The sequence below is a fragment of the Salvelinus sp. IW2-2015 genome, linkage group LG19, assembly GCF_002910315.2.
Source record: "Salvelinus sp. IW2-2015 linkage group LG19, ASM291031v2, whole genome shotgun sequence".
Classification (NCBI taxonomy): Eukaryota; Metazoa; Chordata; class Actinopteri; order Salmoniformes; family Salmonidae; genus Salvelinus; species Salvelinus sp. IW2-2015.
The window spans coordinates 5,057,657-5,074,296 of record NC_036859.1 but is presented as its reverse complement, the minus strand read 5'-3'; the positions used below and the strand labels follow the sequence as shown (position 1 = coordinate 5,074,296).

The 16,640-nt window shown below is 40.9% G+C and overlaps 1 protein-coding gene across 2 annotated transcripts in view; it reads left to right on the top strand.

The window, feature by feature from the left end:
• Window positions 1–16,334, top strand: part of LOC111979653 (zinc finger protein 512B-like) — an 86,367-nt gene extending 70,033 nt beyond the window's left edge. For both annotated transcript variants that reach the window (XM_024010269.3, XM_024010268.3), the window contains exons 12-18: window positions 6,742–6,840; window positions 7,638–7,847; window positions 8,443–8,736; window positions 8,825–8,926; window positions 9,125–9,187; window positions 9,303–9,401; window positions 10,057–16,334. In XM_024010269.3, the coding sequence (XP_023866037.1) occupies window positions 6,742–6,840; window positions 7,638–7,847; window positions 8,443–8,736; window positions 8,825–8,926; window positions 9,125–9,187; window positions 9,303–9,401; window positions 10,057–10,392 (1,203 nt within the window). In that variant the 3' untranslated portion in view covers window positions 10,393–16,334. The remainder of the gene's footprint in view (window positions 1–6,741; window positions 6,841–7,637; window positions 7,848–8,442; window positions 8,737–8,824; window positions 8,927–9,124; window positions 9,188–9,302; window positions 9,402–10,056) is intronic.
• Window positions 16,335–16,640: the final 306 nt, after the last annotated feature.

The following is a 16,640-nucleotide window of genomic DNA, read 5'->3' as shown; positions in this document are numbered from 1 at the left end:
CCTGTCAGAAAAAGCACCTTGTTTCTTGTGATTGATTGTGTGAATGGATATCGTTTCAGGAATGGGCAATTTTAGACAGAGTCCCTTGAGAAGGCCATGTACCAAACAATTATAATTGTGGGTAAAAAAAAAGTTTTTTAAAAATGTTTATAAAACAACGGTGTCAAACATACCGTCCATGGACCGGATCCGGACTGCAAGTGGGTTGAGTAAAAACATTTTTATTTTGTATTTTATTTATTTTTATCAAGGAAATGTTTTATTAATGAACATTGAAATGACTAAAATGAACTTGAAACTGATATTGGACCCACATTATGGAGCTACGTTTATAGTCACTCTGCCCAGCTTGCCAACGGTCATCAAAAGGAAAGCTAGACAGTCAGGGAGCATCGAAAATTATAACAGCGTTGGATAAATAACTTTTTTTTGCCAATTTTGACAGCAAGGAAATATATTGTGAAACTTCAATTAAATGCAAAGTCTCAAATAGCCACCTGTCCCTTTTTAATAGCCAGGGATCAGCACACATTTCAGCAAATAAACGGCTGTTTAAAAAAAACGTTATGTCTCAATGAATTGTTTGTGAGTGAACTTCAGTGAGCACCGTAAAGATTGCGCAAAAGAAGATAAAGGAGAGCAAACATTATTGCCACGGATGAGACAGTACTGTGGTTTGACATGGTCGGGGGGATGAACATCTACTGGTGACGTGAAAGTAGCAGCTGTTAAAACAAAACAAAAATGACGGTAAAGCACAAAGCAATATGCGCTCACGTTGCCCCTAGTGGATGGTATTGAAGGCATCTCTCGACGTCCTGGGGACCTGGACAAATGTCGAACACCGAAGTCTATCTGCAGTGATCCCGCTGCAACTACGGGGGGGATACAAGGCGCAACAAATGTGAGAATGGTACTGAAACTAAAATCGGGGGTGTATGATAGGCGGCCTAGTCTTTGCAAGTCTGATCCGCAATAGATTTGTTCTTATGTTTATACGGGTAATACTGGTCCCAATAAACATTGTGGTAGTCTTTTCTACATTTTATTGAGCAACGGTCGGGTGCATTAAGGAAATGGACGCCTGGCTCAAATAGAAGCATGCCTCTTATAAGCGGTGGTTGTTTTCAGGGATTGAAGCGAATAAACTCTCGGGCTATTAATTGAAGTAATCCATTTCAAGTGCGGCCCTCCGGACCTCGGTGAAGACCGAATGCGGCTGTGGTCCAAAAGTAATTTGACACCCCTGTTCTAAAAGATGGATTTCTACTGTTGTTTTTGGCACAGCTGATGTTATGATTGTTATGATGCACATTACATTATGGCGTTAACTTCCTCAGTAGAGAGGTTCGTCAAGATATCAACATGGCCCTCCCTCCTGCATTAGTGGAATGCTGGTCCATTTAAGTTTGTTGAATAATTCAAAACTACAATCTCAAAAGGTATCATTTTACATTTAGCAGAAACTCGTAGCCAGAGCAATTAGGGTTAAGTGCCTTGCTCAAGTAGAGAGGCTCATTAATATATCAACAAACCCCTCTCTCCTGCACTAATCAAATCAAATGTATTTATATAGCCCTTCTTACATCAGCTGATATTTCAAAGTGCTGTACAGAAACCCAGCCTAAAACCCCAAACAGCAAGCAATGCAGGTGTAGAAGCACAGTGGCTAGGAAAAACTCCCTTGAAAGGCCAAAACCTAGGAAGAAACCTAGAGAGGAACCAGGCTATGAGGGGTGGCCAGTCCTCTTCTGGCTGTGCCGGGTGGAGATTATAACAGAACATGGCCAAGATGTTCAAATGTTCATAAATGACCAGCATGGTCAAATAATAATAATCACAGTAGTTGTCGAGGGTGCAACAAGTCAGCACCTTAGTGGACATGGCGATTTGATTTGACAGATTTTTCACCTATCATCGCGGGGATTCGAACCAACAACTTTCATGTTTTCTCCTCCCGCCCCCATCATAAAATATTAATGAACGGACATGTCCCAAACAGTCTCTGTTGTGTGTGTGTGTTCCATTCAGCCTTGCCATCATAGCTGATTTGTTTAAATCTAAGAGGAGTTATGCCCTCTGTACAACTGAAGTAAAACTGTTTAAGACCTTATGTCTTCAGACTCTGCACATTACATTCTGGTGCAGTAGAGACATATCTATCCTTTGTTAGTGGAATGGCTCTCCAATTAAGTTTGTTGAATAATTCAAAACGACTATCTTAAAAAGTATAATGAAATATTAATTAACTAACATGTCCCAAACACTTTCGTTTGTGTCTGTGTGGGTGTATGTGTGTGTGTTTGTGTTGTTCTGAATTACCTGCAGAAGTGGCATCCTTGCTAATCTGTACCCAGTGTGTGTCCTCTGGTCACATGGCTGAGCACCAGTGCAGCGTGGGAAAACACAGCAGCAGGATGACACAGTGACAGAGGTCACCTGCTGGCTTTGACCTTGTTGTTGTAACTGCCACTGTGATACACTACCTCCTGATTTTTCTCTCTCCTCTCTATCCCTCTCTCTAGTACTCCCTCCCCCTCTCTTTCTCAGTCTCTCCCTCCCTCTCTCTCTCTTCCTCTCACACTCTCACCACATTTCCATATCGTTCTTTCCCACTCTCATTCTTTCTCTCTCACCACATTTCCATATCGTTCTTTCCCACTCTCATTCTTTCTCTCTCACCATATTTCCATATCGTTCTTTCCCACTCTCATTCTTTCTCTCTCACCATATTTCCATATCGTTCTTTCCCACTCTCATTCTTTCTCTCTCACCACATTTCCATATCGTTCTTTCTCTCTCATTCTCTCACCCCTTTCCTTCTCTCTCATGTCTGATATAGGTTTTTAAAAGAAATGCTGGTGGTTCTGCCGTGTCCCCTGGTGAATCTAAGGCTGGCGGGAGTGTGTGTTCTCTAGCCTCAGGGCCTGACTGTGACATGATTCTCTTTGCTTTGCTTTAGTGTGGGACTTACATGTCTTCCTCTGATCTACCATTTTATCCCCCTCCTTTCCCTCGCAGACTAAGGATGTATCTCAATCTCAATAGTCTGTAGATCTGTCCAGATCTAAAAACACAAGAGAAACCAAAACGGTGGATGCTAATTTAGGCCATTAAGATGCACCCGAGTGTGTATCCACAGTTGCATTTCAATCCAGAGAGTTGTTCTCTCAATATCTGTGACCCACCACCTGGATTCGGACCTACAGTTGAAGTCGGAAGTTTACATACACTTAGGTTGGAGTCATTAAAACTCGTTTTTCAACCACTCCACAAATTTCTTGTTAACAAACTATAGTTTTGGCAAGTCAGTTAGGACATCTACTTTGTGCATGACACAAGTAATTTTTCCAACAATTGTTTACAGACAGATTATTTCACTTATAATTCACTGTATCATAATTCCAGTGGGTCAGAAGTTTACATACACTAAGTTGAACTGTGCCCTTAAACAGCTTTGGAAAATTCCAGAAAATAATGTCATGGCTTTAGAAGCTTCTGATAGGCTAATCGACATAATTTGAGTCAATTGGAGGTGTACCTGTGGATGTATTTCAAGGCCTACCTTCAAACTCATGGCATCTTTGCTTGACATCATCATGTGAAAATCAAAAAGATTCAGCCAAGACCTCAGAAAAAATTGTAGACCTTCACAAGTCTGGTTCATCCTTGGGAGCCATTTCCAAACGCCTGAAGGTACCACGTTCATCTGTACAAACAATAGTACGCAAGTATAAACACCATGGGACCACGCAGCCGTCATATCGCTCAGGAAGGAGACGTGTTCTGTCTCCTAGAGATGAACGTACTTTGGTGCGAAAAGTGGAAATCAATCCCAGAACAACAGCAAAAGACCTTGTGAAGATGCTGGAGGAAACAGGTACAAAAGTATCTATATCCACAGTAAAACAAGTCCTATATCGACATAACCTGAAAAGCCGCTCAGCAAGGAAGAAGCCACTGCTCCAAAACCACCATAAAAATGCCAGACTACGGTTTGCAACTGCACATGGGGACAAAGATTGTACTTTTTGGAGAAATGTCCTCTAGTCTGATGAAAACAAAAATAGAACTGTATGCCATAATGACCATCGTTATGTTTGGAGGAAAAGGGGGAAGCTTACAAGCCGAAGAAACACCATCCCAACCGTGAAGCACGGGGGTGCAGCATCATGTGTTGGGGGTCTTTGCTGCAGGAGGGACAGGTGCATTTCACAAAATAGATGTCATCATGAGGAGGAAATTATGTGGATATATTGAAGCAACATCTCAAGACATCAGTCAGGAAGTTAAAGCTTGGTCGCAAATGGGTCTTCCAAATGGACAATGACCCCAAGCATACTTCCAAAGTTGTGGCAAAATGGCTTAAGGACATCAAAGTCAAATTATTGGAGAGGCCATCACAAAGCCCTGACCTCAATCCTATAGAAAATGTGTGGCAGAACTGAAAAAGCATGTGCGAGCAAGGAGGCCTACAAACCTGACTCAGTTACACCAGCTCTGTCAGGAGGAATGGGCCAAATTCACCCAAACTTATTGTGGGAAGCTTGTGGAAGGCTACCTGAAACATTTGACCCAAGTTAAACCATTTAAAGGCAATGCTGCCAAATACTAATTGAGTGTATGTAAACTTCTGACCCACTGGGAATGTGATAAAATAATTAAAAGCTGAAATAAATAATTCTCTCTACTATTATTCTGACATTTCACATTCTTAAAATAAAGTTGTGACCCTAAATCAGGGAATTTTTACTAGGATTAAATGTCAGGAATTGTGAAAAACTGAGTTTAAATGTATTTGGCTAAGGTGTATGTAAACTTCTGACTTTTGAAATTGTGTTTTTTACATTGGATAAAAGTATACACTCAGAGCTAGAAAATGGCAAATCATACACTGCAGTTGAGAAACAATGGGAAAGTCATTCTGCTTGGAATGTTGATACACTTTTCAGAAAATGGCCTATGAGTGTTTTGGTACACCTACTGGAGAGCTCTTCTTTGTCTACAACCATTTAGCATCGTTCACACCCTCTTAGTCCTTAGCCCCACCCATCTCTTTAAGAACTCACATGTGTGCTAAACAGAGTGAATAAGGTAGTGTAGCAAACAATCAAAGATTAAGACTAAAAGGGGATGAAAGTAGTAGCAGAAAGTAGTAGTAAAAATACACTATCTAGTTCTTGGGCTATTTCCTAATCCGACTTTGGTGCAGGTCATGTTGTTCTTCACCTTACCGTCTCTGATAAACACAAACTATATCAAATAAAATCTCAGTTTATTTGTCACATGCACAGGATACAGAAAGTGTAAACGGTACAGTGAAACGGTTACTTGCATAGTGAAATCTTTTGTTTTTACCCATAATCCCAACCTATACTACCATGCATGAATCTGCAGGTAAGTAAAGCTAACCAACTAGGTTCAATGTTAGCTAGCTAACCAACTAGGTTCAATGTTAGCTAGCTAACATGAAGTTATAACTAGCAATACAAATGGCTATTGAGATATAATATTACTACACAGCTCATACATGTAATGTTAGCCAGCCAGCCAGCTAACCTTAGCTAGCTAGCTAACAGTACGCTTTAACTTGCAATGAAAATGACTTTCTGACTAAATTAGAAACGTATAATATCTGAAAATGCAGCTAGACTCTTACCTGTATAAATTGATGAATGCTTCTCCCTCTCTGTCATGGGTGCCATGGTTGCCATTTTTTTGAAGATGTGATCCGGAGTCAGGTGTTTTATACAACAGCCTTCTGTGTTCTCTTTTCGACTCTATGCATTTGGTAATCATCTCTCTGCTTCCACCGAGCATTCCATTGATTTCAAAACTCGGTGAACAACACTGTTGATCGCCGTTTCTTCCCCATCACTGTCATCAGGAGACCCTACAATGTCTGGTTCAGTGAAAATGTTTTTACCTAAATCAGGGATTTCCTCATCGTCTGATTCATTTTCAGAGTCAGCGACCGACCTCCAGAAAGTAGTCTGTCACAACTTCAGGGTAGTAATGTTGAGAGCAGTAGCAACACTTCTTCATGATATCTTTCAAAAACAGCCGGGGTAGAAAGGATTATCTACATATACTGACCAGCTCACGTTATAGACAGAAGCATGCTACATGGCAGACCAATCCGAACTCATCTCTCGGCATGTCCAGCCCATCCATTATTTCAGCCAATCATGGCTAGCAGGAAGGTTCCTGTAATTTCCCGTGGCTAAAACAACTAGGCTCGTAATTGAACTATTTTATTTGTATTTACAGGCGGCATACAAGTTTGTTATTAAGGCAAATGAAGGTTCACATGATCCAGAAGGCATTTCTGACCAAAAAACGCATCTTGATCAAATAAAAAATGAAAAAAACATTTAAAGGCCTCTCTTGTGAAGTAGTGACATGTGACATACGCCTAGCTTCTTGAAACGGGTCACATATGCACTTAATCACTGCCCAAATCTGTAGCCCCCCTACCCTTTCCTCCTCTCTCTGGCTGTGCAGTCAGCTGCTGTGTTTATCAGGCATGTTTTTGGCACTGATAAACACCTTGGTGAAAACATTAGTTTGACAACTGTCATAACATGCATAGAGTAACGGGATTGCCATGAAACCGTTTAATGATTCTGGCATCGCCCGAAACGCCTCAGATGGAAATCACATTTTCCAGGCCTGGTTTAGGAGAGGGGGGGGCGGGGGAGTCAGGACACTGGTACGACGCTGTGTTTTCCCCTCCCTCAGGCTTTGGGGAGCGAGGACCAGATGGGGGACGGGCAGGAGGAGAGAGAGAGGCTGCGCAGAGTACTCAAACAGATGGGACGAATCAAGTGTCCTCGGGAGGTATGTACTCTCTCCTCCAACTGGGCACAGACGTCAGTTCAATGTGTAGTTTGGATTTCCATTTGGTTGAGTTGTCAACTAATGTTAAATCAACTAAAATTGTCACCGTGTCATTGGATTTAGGTTGGGTGAAAAAAAGACATTTCCCTTTCTTTTTGCAAATCCAATCAGTATTCCACGTTAATTCAACGTCAAATTTTTTAGGTTGAAATGACATGGAATCGACATTGATTCAACAAGTTTTCTTTCTTTCTCTCTCTTTTCTGTACCCCCACTTCTTTCTCTTGTTATCTTCTCCAATTGTATAAAATGTTCTTCTCTATTTCTGCTGAACACCCCTCCATCTCCCTTTACCCCTCTCGCTCTCGCTCTTTCTCTCATTCCTTTTTCGCTCCCTCCTCTCCTCTGTTTTTCTTGTTAGTCTGCCCAAACATACATCAACACTCTGTTATCAATTCCTCACACTACAGTGCAGCGAGGGGAAGAGGCAGGGCTGCAGAGACAGAGACATTTACAATAACCTCTCTTCGTCCATGGACATTCTTATGTTCAAACTTTCCTCCACCTCTATCTCATTCTTATGTCAAACAACCACAAAAAAATGGTTGGCCATCTCTCCTGAGAAATATATGTTTATGTTAATTAGACTATATAAAAAATAAAAAAAACGTTAGATGAATAATAGACACAATGTGATGGTTGCCTTCGTTAGACAAATCCATACTCCGCTCCACCGACCTGATTTCCAGTCTAATGTGAATGTTTTATTTCTCCCTTTTTAAATGTTGCACACACAGAGCTGCTCAGCCCATTTTTTCAGTCTGATGGGATACCAGTACCATCAGAAGCGCTGTGGCAGAGAGCTATCAGAGGAGGACAAGCCTGTATTTCTGTGTCAGCACTGTGGGAAGACCTACCGCTCCAAGGCTGGTAGAGACTACCACCTCCGCACTGAACACCCCACCACCACCACTAACAGCAATACCAACAATACCACCGGCAGAGGGGTAAGAGGAGAGCTGTTTGTGTTTACTATTAAACTATTATGACTAGTGTGTCTTGAAACTTCATATATATGCTGTTAATTGTGGAAATGAGTTAGGTCTGGTTCGTTTCAGCCATTCCTATGGCAGAAATGTACGTAGAAAGAATGGGGTTTTGGGATGAAAGCCGAAAATAAGGTCAGGTTAACACAGGCTTAGGAGATATGTTTTGTTCTATGATAATATCAGTCAGTTAACATGACCTTTATGAGTTCTGAAGCCTTCCTGTGCTTGTTTTGATTAAATAAATGCTCCGAATTCACAGAAAGTGACGTTATCTTATGAAGATTTATCTCATAGAACCAAACGTATAAGATCTCCTGAGCCTGTGTTGACCACAGACCTTGTTTTCTGCATTTATCCCAATTGTTTTTGAAACCATTCATTCCCCCATAGGCTTTGGCCAACGAGCCGTGACAGAGTTATCCCTACAGAAAGTTACTATTGCTCTCTGTTCCCCATCCTCTCGTCCTTTATTACACCCATAGTCATTGATTGAATCGCTGTGAATCCTCTTGTCATTGGTCTCTGACCGGGCTGTGTCCCTCCTCTCTTCCAGATGAGAACAGAGTCACCACAGCCTGCAGGAAGGAGGGAACAGAACCACGTGGAGAGAGAGAGGAAGGAAAAAGAAAAGTGTCAGGAGTTGTCTGCGGGTAGGGAGACGGATGGGAGAGAGAGGGAGAGAGAGGGGCTGGGGGAGGACTTTGAGAGGACTCCCAGTGGCAGGGTGAGACGCCGGTCTGCTCAGGTAGCAGTGTTCCACCTGCAGGAGATAGCAGAGGATGAACTGGCCAAGGACTGGGGCACAAAGCGTCGCATCAAAGATGACCTGGTACCGGACAGCAAAAGGGTAAGACATAGACAGGTACACACACACACACACACACACACCCACAAACAAACACATTTAACATGTGGTCCCTGTCTCCCTCCTCCAGTTGAACTACACTCGTCCTGGTCTTCCCAAGTTCAGTCCCAAGCTGCTGGAGAGCTGGAAGAACGAGGTCAAGGAGAAGGGCTTCATCTGCTGCTCCAACGGAGTAAGAATCTCTGGCCAACATGTTCTGTACATTAAACCCATCTCAGATAAATCCGGTATTTTAAGTTATCCAGTTGCTTTTATACATTTCAGCGCTGTAAATTCTGAGCTCAACAGTCTCTAAAAATGAACAAGTTCGTGTTTTATAGGCACAGTTTACTATTGTTGTGTCTCAGCTATTGTTCCTCTCTGTTTTCAGAGCTGTGAAGCTGTTTACTCCAGTGTGTCCGGACTCAAAGCTCATCTAGCCAACTGTAACCAGGTAGGACCATCAGGACCTTAAATGGATAAAAAAATATCTGACCCTGTATCACTCTGTTGAGTTCAGGGACAACTTGTACCTACACTTGCCTGGGGTATGTTTCTGTGTGCTGCAGGCAGAGGGCGATGCAGGGAAGTACACCTGCTTACTGTGCCAGAAGGAATTCAGCTCAGAGAGTGGTGTCAAATACCACATCAGCAAGACACACTCACAGGTGAGACGAACATACAAAAACAGTCCCTTACAGGTGGGCCTGATATACACACTCACAGGTGAGACGTTCACTCATTCATACACACATTTTAAAACACACAGGTGACACGTTCACTCATTCATACACACAGCTGAGACGTTCACTCATTCATACACACATTTTAAAACACACAGGTGACACGTTCACTCATTCAGACACACATTTTAAAACACAGATGACACGTTCACTCATTCATACACACATTGTAAAACACACAGGTGAGACGTTCACTCATTCATACACACAGTTTAAAACACACAGGTGAGACGTTCACTCATTCAGACACACAGGTGAGACGTTCACTCATTCAGACACACAGGTGAGACGTTCACTGGCAAATATCAGACACACCACAGTGTGGAGACGTCACTTCATTTCCAGACACACAGGTGAAAGAACGTTCACTCATTCATACACACAGTTTAAATCACACAGGTGAGACGTTCACTCATTCAGACACACAGGTGAGACGTTCACTCATTCAGACACACATTTTAAAACACATAGATGACATGTTCACTCATTCATACACACATTTTAAAACACACATGTAGATGTCATACACTTGTAGTAACATGCAGTTGAATGTTTTCCCCTCAACATTATCATGTTACAGAACTGGTTCCGAGCCTTCAGCCACATGGTGCCCAGCAGCAGCATCAGCAGCAGGAGCAAACCGCCAGACAACCACGAGAAAACGGAGGTTAAGAACGGAGCCACCATGGGAAAGAAGAGAGGCCGCAAGCCCAAAGAGCGCCCCCCTGAGGCCACCCCCGTCCAAACAAACACTTTTTTCAGCACCACCCAAAACTCAGCCCCCACCCTGAACATGGCCCCGACCCCGGTCCCGACAGAGACAGGAAACCCAGGGAGCCTGACGCTAAACAGACAGCCCAACCAACCCACCACACGGAGGAGTAAGCCCAAGTGGGTTCCCCCTCCCTCCGAGTAGCTCTGCTTTCAACCCAAGAGCCAGAGAGGCTATGTCTATCTATCCACATTACGCCAGTAAGCTCAAGGATGTTTTGGAGACCTCAAGGACTGGCGGACAGAGAACAAAACTAAAAACAACTGCACTCAGATCTTTGCGTTTTAACATTAAATATACTGTATACAGTTTGTCTACTGGTATATGTTGATATGACAGTCATTTTATTTTGTTTCCTCCATTCCATTTCCAAGCATCATTTCAGTTAAACTATTGACAACAGGGGTTCATTGTAATCAAAGTTATAATCCTACTCTGTAAAAAATCTATTTTTGTAAACAAAAGTAGTATTTCAAATGAATGTTCGCATATTCCCTCTTCATGTCTTTAGATTCATGTTGTGTTTGAGAGATTTTTCAAAGGATATTCTATTAGGATAGTGAGGTACTGCTAGGGATTTTTTTTTATGGATATACTGTGTACTGTGTATATATACTATATCTATCTACATACAGTATATACTCAAAGCAATGACGTCATCCCTCTTTCTTTCAAGGCAGGAAGGTCAAATTTGGTCTAAAGCGATCACACTCCTTTTCATTTTTGTTGTTTTACACTTTGGCGTCTTTCGTTCGTTTTTATTGTGGCAGCTGAATGTCGAAGTAGAGATGTTTATTTGATCCGTCTGCTACAGTGCAATATGCTAATTTGTTTTTGTCTCTTTGTATTCTATGGCTTTTCAAAGTAGTGAAAGACCACACTGTAACGCATACATCAAATTCTTTACTGTGTTCTGATGCTCTGGCTAAGCTACGTAGTTAGTCTTTGTTTCAATTACACTGAAATGTAGGAAGTTAGCACCATTTTCACAAAATGATATGAGATTTTATTGAATTTTTTATTTGACCTTGGGGCGTGTGATTGGGGATGTTAACGCAAACATTTCTACACTAAAATCTATATCTACACCCAAGCAATGTAAACAGCATATCCACAAAGTTTGAAGATGTGTAGATTTTGTTTAATATAGGTTTCGCCATTGGAGCTCATAGTCCGAATTAAATGTGGGAATGTTGTAGTAATAGGTTCCCATTTTAAAATGGACAAAAATTCTCAAGCTCGAATTTTCCTAGGACTGTCGGAGTCGGGAGGGGAAAACTGAGAGGTTTGGAACTCTCTTTGTTAGTGTTGTATTAACCAATTTAGCCTGGTGATGTCACCAAGCAAGCCGAAACTCCCGCCCATGCAAACCTGCTGATTAGAAGGTTCTGTGTAGATTTAATTTTCTACCAGTAACTATCAGGAAAAAAACACTGATCAAATGTTTTCACACATTTACAGTGTTAGTTTCATCAGCTGTGGTACAATATGATACAAAACACAAGAGGAAGTGAATTTTGACTGCACTGGGCATTTAAATAATTCAGAAAAGGGAGCTGCAGTTAATTTTTTTTTTAAATACAAGTTTAAGTTAGTTTAATCTTTAATGAAACGTACAAAATAAAAACCTAAAATGAAGGCTTAGATGTTGTTATGTATAAAGACATATTCCCGGTCATTAAAAGACTTGTCTTGCACTTTAACCCTAACCCCTTTCCTCTCTTCCCGTCCGTTTTGTCTTTTTGCACATGAAGAGCAAAGAGAAAAAAAAACTTTCCGCTCCGGGAAGAAGATGCCCTTAGACACAGATTTATAATCAGCCCTGCCTAAATTTTTACCTTAAGAATTATGGGTAAAGATACAAAACTGACCATAGATCAGCTTCTAAGGGGCAGCTTCACCCTACTCGAACCTAAACCTCCTATATGGAGGGTTGTTACCCAGGACTGTGAAATAAAAAAAATGTCACCCCTCAGTGAATTCAAAACCCAAACTAAGCCATAAATGATCCTCAGAAATGCTATACATTTTAGGCTGTGCTGCCAGTCAACTATTTCAGCGTAAAAGGAAATTACGTTTAAATGAAATGTCTTTAATTTATGAAAATGCTAATGTGCAATCAGCTCATTTTAATATTTTGTCTATAATAAATACTTAAAGTAGATACTTGAATTCACAAAACAATTGTAATAATTTGATTTAAGTCAAAATGTCATGAAATGTTTCCTGTGTATTTATATCAATAGAGCAGAATAGCTCTCTCAAAGCGGCAGATCTCTTTTCTAATCACTTGTGTGTATGATCTAGTTAGTCTGAAAGTAGTGTCAGTTTGTGAAAAGGTTATGGTTACATGGTGCAATTTACTCTGCTTGTTCATCCAGGACCGTTTTTCCAGAAATGTTATTACTTTACAATATGTCCTATAAATACAGGTGCTAAACTCATACTGTTATGCAACCAATCTTAACCATTATGTCAAAATAACGTAAATATCACATTTACAGAAGTATTCAGACACTTTACTCATTACATTGTGATTACATCCATGATTACAGCCTCGAGCTTGGCACACCTGTATTTGGGGAGTTTCTCCCATTCTTCTCTGCAGATCCTCTCAAGCTATTTTCAGGTCTCTGCAGAGATCTTCGATCCGATTCAGGCTCTGGCTGGGCCACTCAAGGACGGTCAGAGACTTGTCCCGAAGCCACTACTGTGTTGTCTTTGCTGTGTGCTTAGGGTCATTGTCCTGTTGGAAGGTGAACCTTCGCCCAGTCTGAGATCCTGAGCGCTCTGGAGCAGATTTTCATCAAGGATTTCTCTGTACTTTGCTCCGTTCATCTTTCCCTCGATCCTAACTAGTCTCCCAGCCCCTGCTGCTGAAAAACATTCCCACAGCATGATGCTGCCACCACCATGCTTCACTCTAGGGATGGTGTCAGGTTTCCTCCAGATGTGACGCTTAGCATTCAGGCCAAAGAGTTCAATCTTGGTTTCATCAGACCAGAGAATCTTGATTCTCATTGTCTGGATAGTCCTCTACATGCCCTTTGGCAAACTCCAAGTGGGCTGTCATGTGCCTTTTTCTGAGGAGTGGCTTCTGTCTGGCCACTGTACCATAAAGGTTTGATTGGTGGATTGCTGCAGAGATGGGAGAAACTTCCAGAAGGACAACCATCTCCACAGAGGAACTCTAGAGCTCTTGTCAGTGTGACCATCGGGTTCTTGGTCTCCTCCCTGACCAAGGCCCTTCTCCCCCGGGTGACCAGCTCTAGGAAGAGTCTTGGTGATTCCAAACTTATTCCATTTAAGAATGATGGAGGCCACTGTGTTCTTGTGGACCTTTAATGCTGCAGACATTTTTTGGTACCCTTCCCCAGATCTGTGCCTTGACACAATCCTGTGTCGGAGCTCTACGGACAAGTCCTTCAACATCTTGGCTTGGTTTTTGCTCTGACATGCACTGTCAATCAAGTTGTAGAAACATCTCAAGGATGATCAAAGGAAACAGGAGGCACCTGAGCTCCATTTAGAGTCTCATAGCAAAGTGTCTGAATACTTATGTAAATAAGGTATTTCTGTTATTTTTAATAAATTAGCAAAAAATTCTAAAAACATGTTTTCACTTTGTCATTATGTTGTATTGTGTGTGTATATCCCTTTTAGAATATCACAGTAATGTAACAAAATGTGGAAAAAGTCAAGTGGTCTGAACTTTCAAAGGCACTGTATCTACAATATATATATATTATACACACACAGTACCAGTCAAAAGTTGAGACACCTACTCATTCCAGGGTTTTTCTTTATTTTTACTGTTTTTACATTGTAGTATAATAGTGAAGACATCAAAACTATGAAATAACACATTTGAAATCATGTAATAACCAAAAACGTTTTAAACAAATCAAAATATATTTTATATTTGAGATTCTTCAAAGTTGACAGCTTTGCCCACTCTTGGCATTCTCTCAACCAGTTTCATGAGGTAGTCACCTGCAATGCATTTCAATTAACAGGTGTGCCTTGTTAGAAGTTCATTTGTGGAATGTCTTTCCTTCTTAATGAGTTTGAGCCATTAAAGTTGTGTTGTGACACGGTATGCGTAGTATGCAGAAGATAGCACTATTTGATAAAAGACAAAGTCCATATGGCAAGAACAGCTCAAACAAGCAAAGAGAATCGTCAGTCCATCATTACTTTAAAACATGAAGGTCAATCAAAATAGAACATTTCAAGTGCAGTCTCAAAAACCATCAAGCGCTATGATGAAACTGGCTCTCATGAGGACCGCCAATGGAAAGGAAGACCCAGAGTTACCTCTGCTGCAGAGGATTAGTTCATTAGTTACCAGCCTCAGAAATTGCAGCTCAAAAAAATGCAGAGTTCAAGTAACAGACATCTCAACATCAACTGTTCAGAGGAGACGGCGTGAATCAGGCCTTCATGATCGAATTGCTGCAAAGAAACCACTACTAAAGGACACCAATAATAAGAGACTTGCTTGGGCCAAGAAACAGAAGCAATTGACAATGGACTGGCGGAAACCTGTCCTTTGGTCTGATGATTCCAAATCTGAGATTTTTGGTTCCAACCGCCGTGTCTTTGTGAGATGCAGAGTAGGTGAACGGATGATCTCTGCATGTGTGGTTCCCACCGTGAAGCATGGAGGAGGAGGTGTGATGTTGTGGAGGGCCTTTGCCGGTGACACTGTCTGTGATTTATTTAGAATTTAAAGCACACTTAACCAGCATGGCTACCACAGCATCCTGCAGCGATATGCCATCCCATCTATTTTGCCCTTAGTGGGACTATCATTTGTCTTTCAACAGGACAGTGACCCAAAACACACCTCCAGGCTGTGTAAGGGCTATTTGACCAAGAAGGAGTGTGATGGAGTGCTGCATAAAATGACCTGGCCTCCACAATCACCCGACCTCAACCCAATTGAGATGGTTTGGTATGAGTTGGACCGCAGAGTGGAGGAAAAGCAGCCAACAAGTGCTCAGCATATGCGGGAACTCCTTCAAGACTGTTGGAAAAGCATTCCTCTTGAAGCAGGTTGAGAGAATGCCAACAGTATGCAAAGCTGTCATCCGGGCAAAGGGTGGCTACTTTGAAGATATAAAATATTTAACACTTTTTTGGTTACTACATGATTCTATATGTGTTATATCATAGTTTTGATGTCTTCACTATTATTATACAATGTAGAAATTAGTGAAAATAAAGAAAAACCCTTCAGTGAGTACAGTTGGTGTGTCCACACAATGGACTGGTACCATATATTCATACTTCACCCTATCAGTCTTCCGAGATGATGTGGAAAACACATCCTGTTTGAGCCAACGTAGAATACAGCAGCAACTGCAAAAATATGTTAACACCATATTTTGTTTTAATTTACTTTATTTAATGGAGAGAAAAAATTCACCTACCCTATCCCTTTGTTTCTTTGCTTAAGAAATAGTTATTGAATTTTTTCTCAGAAGTACGCTGTTTTTAACAAGTTTGATAATGCACATTTAAATGTTGATTTTCAGGACACAATTATTGAGAAACCATTTGTCGATATCTAAGGATCAACAAGGAGGCGTGTGTATCTGTGTTTGTTTCTGTATTTAGTGCACTTACTACCCCTTGAACTAGGCTTGAATTAGGAGTGTTGTCGCCGGAGCTTTTTAGTAGTCTGGACTGTGTGTGGTGTGACTTTTGTACCTGGGAAGTCCATAGGCTAAGCTGTCTTCCTTTTTTTTTCTCACAAATTCCATTTTCCCGCTTTAATGTTTTATCTTACAAACATTTACAATTTCAACAAGCTTTCGATAAATCTTTGTTTTGAAAATTGACCGTTATAGAGTGGATGCAAAACGTTTGGTGATTGGTTATGTTGAGGAGAATACTTAGTTTGGTTCTAAATGAGACAATGTTTTTCCTATGTTGGAGTTGATCTGATCTGAAGCTATATCCTAACTAGGGAGGCACCACACCTTTTGAATCTGAACTGTTAAAAAAAATGTTTTTTTAAGTGTTGTTTTACCTGTGCATTATTACCCCTCAACTAATTAATAAAAATGTTGTTGACTAAGTTTATGACTGTTTCCATTATATATACAGTACTACACGATTCTATATGTGTTATTTCATAGTTTTGATGTCTTCACTATTATTCTACAATGTAGAAAATAGTAAAAATATATAAAAACCCTTGAATGAGTAGGTGTGTCCAAACTTTTGACTGGTACTGTATATAACTGTACATGCAGTAAAGTTCATCATGTGAACTGACAGAATTATTGGAGCTGATACAATCCCTTTTAAGGTTAACATTTTATTATAAGTTAGGCATTGAAATTAGATTTTGTTGATTTAATATTTGAATCACATGGCATGAC